The sequence below is a fragment of the Trichechus manatus genome, unplaced genomic scaffold, assembly GCF_000243295.1.
Source record: "Trichechus manatus latirostris isolate Lorelei unplaced genomic scaffold, TriManLat1.0 scaffold00086, whole genome shotgun sequence".
NCBI lineage: Eukaryota > Metazoa > Chordata > Mammalia > Sirenia > Trichechidae > Trichechus > Trichechus manatus.
In genome coordinates, this window is record NW_004444022.1 from 6,265,900 (window position 1) to 6,276,448 (window position 10,549).

Genomic DNA, 10,549 nt, shown 5'->3' on the forward strand with positions numbered 1-10,549 from the left:
GGTTTGGTTTTTATATATACCTAGAGAGAGAGAGAGAGAGAGAGAGATTTACTCCAAGGAGATGGCTTATGCAGTTGTGGGGCCTGGCAAATCCCAACTCCTTAGGTCAGATGGCAGACTGGAGACCTCCACTGGTTCACAGGATTGTGAGGGCTGGCAAATCTAAAATCTGCAGATCAGGCAGCAGGAGATTTCTGCAGACTTACATCCCAGGAACTGGAAATCAGTCAACAAGGAAAGTACAGTATTGTCACAGGATTGAGAGAGAGAAAGAAAGAGAGAGCAAGCTTTTCCAGGACATCCATTTATATACTAGAGGCAGGCCACACCCCCAGGGAAACTCCCCTTTCAACTGATTGACTGGTCACATTATGGAACGTGATTACATTATATTACATTATGGAAGAACAACCAGTCCAGTAACTGCCAAACCACTGAGAATAATAGCCTACCTAAGATGACACATAACATTAACCATCACAATGAGAGAGATGTATATGAATGTTCTTTGCAAGATGAAAAAGCATACCAAAAATGTAACATCTTATTATTAAACTTCTAAAGTACTTGCTTAATATATAAATATCAAGTACACCACCATAAAACATAATAGATTTTGGGATGTACATTCAAAAAAGACAAGAACTCTCTTTTCTGGCCTAGGTTACTTATTGAACACCTTTTTGCATTCATTATACATGGCATGTGGTTTTGTGCATTATCTTATATCATTTGTCTCTTAATTATTTCACAGAGCCCTGGAGGCACAATGGTTAAGCGTTTGGCTGCCAACCAAAAGTTTGCCAGTTCAAAACCACAGCCACTCTTTGGAAACCCTATAGGGCACTTGTACTCTGTCCTATAGGGTCACTATGGTTGGAATTTACTTGACGGCAACAGATTTGGTTCAGGTTTTTTAATTATTTTATATGTATGAAGATTCAGTCCCAATAATAGTTCAAAGTCAGGGTAAAGGTGGACCTACATTTAACCTTTCTGCAACAGTTAACACATAATAGATGATCAATAATATCTTGCTTATTGGGTTTTACAGTCCTAACAAAAGCCTAGTAATTTTCAAAGCACTCATGAAGAACTGAGTCAAAAAGTGGATATAGAATTCTGAAGTCCACTCACTTTACTCTGGCTTATTTGAAAGGCAGACAATACTTTGTAAAGAGTACAATAGAGTAGCAATGATTGTGGATTATCAAACCCCACAATGATTGCATCTTGCTAAAAAGGCTTTCTGTATACCCCCAAAGTAGAATGAGAAGGGTGAAACAGAATCCATTAGGGACTTCCCTTGCAACACAATCTTTTATCCCAAGGAAAATGCTGCTGCAGCGCAGAAATGGATACTCAGGCTGATACTCCATTTATGTATTCATTCATTCATTCATCAATCATTGTTTACTAGGCACTGTTCTAGTTGCTAGACTATCTAATGAACGAACAAGCAAAGTAGATCCCTATTCTTATGGAGTTTACATTTTAGTATGAAGAAACAAACATTAAAAATATGTTAAATAAATTAAGCCATTCCAGACAGTAACGAGTACAATGATGAATATAAAATAGTAATGACATAGCATGGGGCGGGACAGCTGTTTCAGCCAGGAAAGTCAGCAAAGACTTCTCCAAGAAGGTGGCACCTGAGCTGAGACCTGAATGAGGAGAAGGAGCCACCCATGCAGACAATTGGGAGAGGAAATTTAGAGACAGAAAGAATAGCAATTGTAAAGGCCCTGAGGCAGGAAGGAGCCTGGCTTGTTCTTAGACATAAGACCCGTGTGACTGAAACATAGTGAATGATGGAGAGAATGGTAGGAGACAAACCTGGAGAGTTAGGGAGAGGGCAGATTTGATTCTCTTTGTAGTGGTTAGCCTTTGACGTAGTTTAAACTAAGTGACATGATCTAATTTATGTATTTAAAAGATCACCCTGCCTGGGTTGTGGATACTGGAAGGTCGGTGGTGTAGTGGCTAGGAATTTGGCTGCTAACCAAAAGATCAGCAGTTTGAATCCACCAGCCACTCCTTGGAAACTCTATGGGGCAGTTCGACTCTGTCCTATAGGGTCACTATGAGTCAGAATTGACTCAATGGCAGTGGGTTGTGGTTAATCAGGAAGCCAAGTCTGAAGGTGTTGCAGTGGTCCAGGTGAAGGAGATGTTGGCTTGAACTAGGATAGTGGTGAGGGAGATGGAGCCCAAACGAGAAACAGCAGTAGGATAGAGGGAGAAGGCCAGCTGGTATGTTGTTGTGTGCCATGGAGTCAATTCTGACTCATAGTGATTCTATAGGACAGAGTAGAATTGCCCCGTAGGGTTATGAAATTATAGTGGCTATTAAAGTGTTCTTTTGCGTCATGGATTTCTGAGATATTCTCTAAAATTTAAGTGTCTAATGAGTGAAATTTATTAAGTGAGAGATACAGCTATTCCGTTTAAAAGATAATTTGTTGGTCAGTACAGAGAAAAGCAGGCAGAATCAATGTTATTGCTAAGAGCTGATATGTATTTATTCTGTGTACCAGCACCATGCTAAGCACCTGGTATGCATAATCTCATTTAACCCTCACAGCAGTCCTTTCATGATCTCCATTTGACAGATGAGGAAACTGAGACTTAGAGAGGCCAACTAACTGGCTAAAGTCATATAGATAAGGAGGGATGGAGCCAGAACTGAAACCCAGGTCTGCCTCACCCCACAGTGATCTGACATGCTAGCGCTCATGTTCAATTCCCTGTCTCATCCCAGAAAGACAATGAAGTGGCCAGTGAGCCTGGTATCACAGATGTTATGACTTAAGCTCTCATCTAAATGACCCTCTTTTAAATAGGCAGAGTGTTCTACATTCCTACATGAATAGGAAAAAACCAAAACCCAATGCCGTTAAGTGGATTCTGACTCATAGCGACCCTATAGGATAGAGTGGAACTGCCTCATAGGGTTTCCAAGGAGAAGCTAGTGGATTCAAACTGCCGACCTTTTGGTTAACAACCGTAGCTCTTAACCGCTGCGCCACCGGGCTCCAACATGAATAAATACAGTTGAATAATTTACACATAAGATATCTAACCTTAGAGTCAGGAAAGTACAAGATATGAGTTCATGTGTTATTTTTAGCTCTTTAAGATTTTATGTCAGACATAGTAACAAACATAATATTGGTCGTATTTCAGAATGCTGGGTAGAGAATCAAATCTTAACAACATTGAACATAGAGTGGAAGCATGATAAACATTTCTTTAAAGATAAAGGGAGGGGACATCAAGACTTTGAAATAAACTTTATTAAAATTTTATGGCATCTTCAGGAAACTTAACAACACGCGAAATATTTTTTAAATAAAATGTTTATTTCAAGTTTAAATAAAGTTTTCCAAAAATATTTTTAAAAATTATATATTGCAACTTTTTTTTCCTTTTTATTAGTCAGAATAAGATAAGTTTCTTATAATGACAGATGATTAGAGTGGTCTATTATTGAGGAAAATCAAATGTAAGTGATGGATCGTAGTGTAATTAAAATGTCAGAGCAGTAAATTGTGATGTGTGAGTAGTAACCACTGGATTTATGAGCCAATGTGATTTATTGTTCCTTCTTTGCTTTTTCTCTAAATAAGTGTTCCTAACTGACCAAGATTTGCAAATCTTTAATTACTAATCATGTGCCATAGATCTTTATGGGGTTGGCTTTTAACTTGAAAAAAAAAAATGTTTCTAATCTCTGCTGTGAAGCACAGGGGGAGATTAGAAATTGATTCAATGCTCATCTTAAAAGGAGAAAAAAATGGGCCGGGGAAAGACATGCATTATTCTTGGGAAGATGAAAAGTTCCCATCCCTAATGTTAATCATCTGTTTTGCTGACCACTGAGAAAGGGTAAAGCCAAGTAGCTTTTTTTTTTTCTTTGCAAGCAGCTTTCATTTTGCTACACTTTTTATTTGTACAGTTCAGTTACTTTTTCCTCTTTTTTTTGGTTCTTTTGTTTTTGTTTTTGTTTTATTTCTCATCATCACTTCATATGGGCAGTGAAAATTCAGAGGAGCAACAGGCAACTTACCTGGGATTCCTGGGCCAGCAACCACAGCAACCTTCACACCTACCATCACTATAACACGTACCACCCTGATCATTGCAGAGTGCCAGCCCTGACATTCCCGAAAGCGCCTCCTCCAAATAGCCCTCGTAATGTTCCAGGCTTTCTCCTCCTGGTCTTTTATTTAAATTATATTCTTCTCATTCCTTTCTCACCCAATTCATTACATCTTGGGCTTCATGTATGTTGTGTGCTTTTTATGTAAGTCTTTTTCTTTTCCACCAGAGAGCATTTGTTGTTTGAAAAGGATGTAAATGTCCAGAATGCTTTATATGTGGTCAGGAGATAATAATGTGAGATAATAATTCAGAATATTATATAGAGTCAGGGGCGGATTACCCAATAGGCAAGGTAAGCACTGTGTTTACCTTGCTTACCAGATCATCTGTAGTGGACAATTTCACATGGTCTGAACTGTGGAAACACTGGTAGTGTAATGGTTTTGTGCTATGGCTGCTAACGAAAAGGTCGGCTGTTCAAATCCACTGGGCGCTCCTTGGAAACCCTATAGGGCAGTTCTACTTTGTCCTATAGGGTTACTATGAGTCAGAATTGACTCTATGGCAACGGGTTTGGTTTTTTTGGTAGGGAACTGTTTCACATGAGGTTCACCACATCTTTGGTGAAACTCATGAAAGTGTTCACTACAGATTAGTAAGTAAACACAAATAAGCCTGTGTCTTCCTTGCTTATTAGGTCATCCACCCCTGTCAGGGATTGTAAATGTGAAAAGAGGCTTTAATTCTGTAGGAAGGTGCTGTGGGGTTGGGAGACAGATGCCAGTCATACCTAGAAGCAGAGTCTTTGATGTGGTGAAAAGATGTGAAATTGTTCACTACAGATGATCTAGTAAGCAAAGTAAACACCCCTTCTTACCTTGCCTATTGGAAAATCTGCCCCTGTATAGAGTATAATGTTCTCAGATCTTCTTTGTGTATGTGGAATCATTTATGAAATTCATGTCAGAAAATATCTATGAAAATAAGATTATTTCTCTGATATGTTAAGTTGTTGTTTTTGGAGAAAATTGTTTCAATGTTTGTTTTTTGTCTAAAGCAAAATTCATAGAGCTTCTCTGTGTTCCATTGTACTTATGAGGATCCTGCTGTTCCTTGGGCATTTATAGTCTCTTTTAATTCTGAGATTCTAACGTGCTGTCTCCATGGCTCCTGAGCCTGGTCTCTGCCTGGTTGGGGGACTTAGTAGCCATTTCTGTACATCTTGTGTGTCTCTGCATTGTTACTGGTTGGCTTGCACCCACCTGCGAATGTTCTGTGCCAAGTCTTCACTCTCTTACAGCAGCTTTGGTGTCTTCATCCTTCTCTCCTACCTCCATGAGTGCATACAGCCTGAGTTCCCTGAACATGGGGACTTTACCTCGCAGCCTCTACTCCACTAGCCCACGTGGAACCATGATGAGAAGGAGACTGAAAAAGAAAGACTTCAAAAGTTCACGTAAGTGAAACGTTAGCCTGTGTTGTTTGGCCTGGAGAAGTTGTGCGGGTGTTGCAGTCCTGAATAGTGAAACCAAAGGGAAGTGTGTTTTACAGTGCCTAAATAATCAGGTCCTTGCATAGTGCAAATGGTTAACACACTCAACTGCTAACTGAAAGACTGGAGGTCCAAATCCACCCAGAGGCACCTCAGAAGAAAGTCCTGGTGATCTACTTCCAAACCATCAGTCCTTGCAAACTCTGTGGAACATGGTTGTACTCTGACACACATGGGGTTTGCCATGAGTTGGAGTCAACTCAACAGCAACTGGGTTTGTTGTTATTGTTGTTTTTGTTTTAAATAATCAGGTAAATACTAATTAGCTCCCAGCTGTGTGCCAGTGACCATTAAAGTGATATCCATTATCTATGTGCTACTGACTGCATGGAATAGAACTTCAGACTGAATTAGTTAGCTAATACTGCCTTTGCCTATAGCTTTTTATTTAAGTTTTTTTCTTGATCTTGCAAGCTGATAAAATAACCAAAGATGTGATTTGTTTTTTACTTTAAGAGTCTTTCCTTATATTCTGGGTAGCTTTGGACATGAAATCTTTGTTCTTAGTTTCTTATTCACTCTAAAGTAATCTTTGGAAACCTGTATCCCTTTTGAAAGATATAAGATTCTCATGCATTTTAAATAAATGTTATTATAAATCTTATATTAAACTATATTTCATGAGCAAAATATAGAAATGACGATACATTTAAATATGCCTTTTTAAACTATACCCCATTCCTCAAGATTCTAATACTCTCCCCAGAAACCGAGTCCTTACCTGCCATCATACCCATTGAGAATCACTGCTCTAAGATATGCAGTTCCTTAAATGCCTACTACAGCTTTCAAAAGGGTAAGAGGATGCTTGGCTTTATAACAAGCATCCTAACAGTCTTGGAACTTCAACTATTATTAGAAATATGATTTTCTGAGACAGCCAAGCACAATATAGACTAAGCAGGACTAGGAAGATGTGGTTGGCTTCTTGCTTTCAGTTAGTTTGTTGTACGTATAAAGGAAAGGGTGATTGGATGTCAGGGAATAAACACAAATGATTCCTGAATTGTCCTTTTCTATTGGAGAAGATCATATTCTCTTAGCTGATCACATAGCTTTGGGAGGAAGAGAGCACCTACCTTACCAACCACATCAGTCAAATCATAATCTAGAGAGGGGTGAATATTTCTTGTCCTGTGTGTCCTTTTTTCAGTGGCCATAATTATGATTACTGTAAAAGAAACTCAAAGAATTTAGCGTCTCTTCCTGTGCTTACCATGGGAATAAGAATAAGGAACGTCCTTAAGTTACCTAAATAAAATCAAACCAGTTACTTCTAGGCTAGTATTGAAGACAAAAGAATGTTCTTGTGAGAAAAAGTGGTTGAAACTATTGGCTCTTTAGCTTGTTTGTCAGAGATTCATCTTCCCAGGAGGATCTGTCACCAATCCCACCAATGCCACCACCATCAGTGTAGGAGACCAGCCAACCCTCACACTAGGAAATGGTGTCTTCATGCTACAGTAACCTACAGGTTTTCTTACAAAGAAAACCATCGCAAAGATAGGGCACCACTGTGGTGTATTCATGATATTCGCCTTGCATGTCCCATCAATAATAAGGAGATGTATCATCTTTAATATATTTAAATGACAGTAAATTTCAAGTTAGAAAAATGGAAAGAAGATTGAGTTTAGTCAAAATGAGAACAAGGAGCTTCTAGAGTCTCATATGTTCCTTAGCTAACATTGGAGTAAATTTTTTTTTACCAGTTGAAGCATCGTAGTGAACTGGTTATGAGCAGGGACTCTGAAACCAGGCTGCCTGAGTTCTCATCCAAGTATCATTACTTTCTAGCTGTAGGACCTTGAGCAAGTTTCTTAAACTCTCTATGCGTTGGCTTCCTTATCTACAAAAATGGGGATAATTATAGTACTTACCTCATGGGATAATTGTGAAGAGCACAATATATATGCTCAGAACAACACATGGTAAATAGTAAGCACTATTTAATTGTTAGCTAACTTGAAAGTATAAGTGTAGCTTTTATTATGCCTATGTCTGAATTGTCATGTATGAAAATCAGTTGACATTACTCTCAGATCTAGACATTTTCACAGTGGTTCACTTTGGCGTAATACATAGTTCTTGAGTTTTCCATATAATGCCTTTAGGGTTAGTGGTGGATATTTGTATATGAAATTTTTTACATATAATGACTTTGTGTACAGCACTCATAACTGGTAGAAACAGGCTAACAGCCTTTAATGAGGAAGAGCAATTAAAATGAATTCAGTAATGTTTGTACTTCTCCTTCAAAGGCTAACCATTTGTTTGTGTTAGGAAGACTTGCTTTGTTGTTTAAGGCCATTAGTGAATATAAATGAGTGATAATATGTTTGACTATCTCCAGTAGATGTTTACACATCTTGACTCTTGTAGCAGGGAACAAAGCTGAGGCCACACTGTCACTGATACCCATACCAAACTCATAATTTCTCTCTTGAACCAGCACATTATTCTCCAACATAGTAGAAGTGTACACAGAAACCTCATTTATGAAATTTCTAATTGTTCATGTTTGCTGCAGACACTAGCCAGTGGGGAGTGCCACTGACAAGATACCTACCAGAATGTTTATAAGTGTGTCTCAGGAGAGCATACATCTTATATTTTAATCAAACAATAAAGTTCAAAATGCTGTGAACTTCTATCCTCCCTTTAAAAAGACCTGAAAAACCAACGATAGTAGTCTAACTTCAGATTTAAAAAATGAGGATTTTCATTTCTATTCTTTTTTTATTGCATAAGCTTGGTATGGTCACTTTACATATAAACATTTTCCTGAATAACTGATAATACAAGTTTTATTAGCACTCTTCCTATACCATGGTTTATTTCCACCACCGTGTTTATGTCTTTATTCTGTGCCACCATTTGCTGCCCCCTTTCTAAGACTTACGTTTCTATAGCAACCAGGCCATTTGTATGGATGATGAATCATGGCCAAAGACATACATGTAATAAAAAGTCTCTGTAGTATTGGTAGTGAGTTGAGGCCAGAACCTCCAAACAGAAAAAAAAAAATTCTCACATGTGTTTCCAGTACAAAGGAAGCACATGGCTAGAAAAGAATGAGGCCATCTCACATGAATATTAAAATAGTCTATATCATTGACCAAAAGGGAAAACAGAAGTCTGTACCAACATGTTAAAAAAAAACAGTTGCAGCCCCATGTGTGTCAGAGTAGAACTGTGCTCCATAGGGTTTTTATTGGCTGATTTTTTGAAGTAGATAGCCAAGCCTTTCTTCCAAAGTACCTCTAGGTACACTCCCATCTCCAGCCTTTTGGTTAGCAGCTGAGTACACTAACTGTTTGGACCACCCAGGAACTCCTCACAGAACAAAGATTAAAACAGGAAAGTGATGCTTGTTTGACAGGGAGCAGAATGTGTACAACAAGCACTAGGCTTTCAGGGAGTGTCACAAAGCCCGGGGCAGGCTAAAGAGCCATGTCACAGAGGGAACCCTTTCATCACCTCTTCCAGATACTAACTGACCTTTCCCCCACTGCCTGGGCTGCCACAGAGGAGTAAGCTTCTACCAGAACCCAGTCATCCCCCTGTCATGGTGGCATGACTGAGCAGTGGGTCTGGCTAGTTGCCCCTGCTTTCTGATTCCTGTTCCTGCACACAGATCCAGTGTAGTGACTCTGCCTATTCCTAGTCCAACTGAATGGCAGCAAAGAGCGGAAGTTAGAACACACTCCCCACATAGCCTTTGCCTCTTTTGCCATCACCACTTGCTACTAGGAAAGATAACATTGAAAAGAGCTGAAAGGAAGAGAAAGAGAAAACCTAAATTTTCTGGTCTCTTCCATCTGCCTCTGAAAAAACAATGGAAGATAAAGGCAGGTAGTGGTAAGTTTTTGTAAGTGACAGTGCAGGAAGCCCTGAAAGGGGATGTCTTGAGAGCTGCCCCACCATTTGGAGAATGGAGCTGTTGGCCACCACCACTGTGCTCTTGAACTGGGTCATGTGATACCTGATGTGCTGGGTCTGCAGCAGGTTGACTCTAATGTAGAACTCTTGAGACAAAGGTCACTAACCCCAAATTATAGGACCAAGTAATGAAAGATGTGCTATATTAATAAGTCTTTGAGGCCTTGTGCTTTCTATGCTATTTAAACGTTCCTCACATTTGAAAGTAAACCTCACAGCCTTCTAAATTAAGGAAATATTTGACAATTTTTTTAATCAAGCCTAAGAGCTGTCTTTTGTTCCCCTCCCTTCCTTACACTAGGAAAGATGAGAATTGACAAAAACAGAAGCCCATTCCCCGCAAACCTAAAGAGTTGTGAGCAGAACCCTTTAAGTGAATGGGAACCAGATGGAGCAGAGATGAATTCTAAACACAACCTCTGCACACACCACTTAGCAATATTCAGTCATAGTGTGTCTGCAGTTCAGTCATTTCCATCTTCACCTATGAGTAGAAGTGACTAGCTTCAGGCCAGAGGCAGGAGCTTGCAGCCTGGAGCCAACTGTATACCTTGCAGGAGTATGAGCTACTGGAGAGAGAATTCATCATACACATTTTTAAACTACAAGATTAGAATTCATAAATCACCTTTATTTTCTTCTGCTGGTTGACCACATTAATGAAGCAGGATAATCAAGCTCATCTTTTTCCCCTCCACGTAATATTGGTTGTTTTTTCTTCTGCTCATCATCTCTAAATTGACAATTTGTCTTCTCCATGGCTGGTACCAGTTTTCAGGACTTCAGTAGGTATGAGTAATCGATACATTCGGTTTTCTAATGAAGTTTTACTATTTCAAAGAAGAGATTCCAATATGTCAGAGGACTTTCAGAGTTAACTGTAAAATTCTAAGTTATCTAATATAATCCTGTATTTACATTACAAATTATAACTTTATATAATTATTTA

The 10,549-nt window shown here is 38.9% G+C and overlaps 1 protein-coding gene across 2 annotated transcripts in view; it reads left to right on the forward strand.

Moving 5' to 3' along the window:
* Positions 1–10,549, forward strand: part of GRIP1 (glutamate receptor interacting protein 1) — a 332,455-nt gene that overhangs the window by 234,634 nt on the left and 87,272 nt on the right. For both annotated transcript variants that reach the window (XM_004381537.2, XM_004381538.2), the window contains exon 10: positions 5,407–5,562. In XM_004381537.2, coding sequence (XP_004381594.1) covers positions 5,407–5,562 — 156 coding nt within the window. The remainder of the gene's footprint in view (positions 1–5,406; positions 5,563–10,549) is intronic.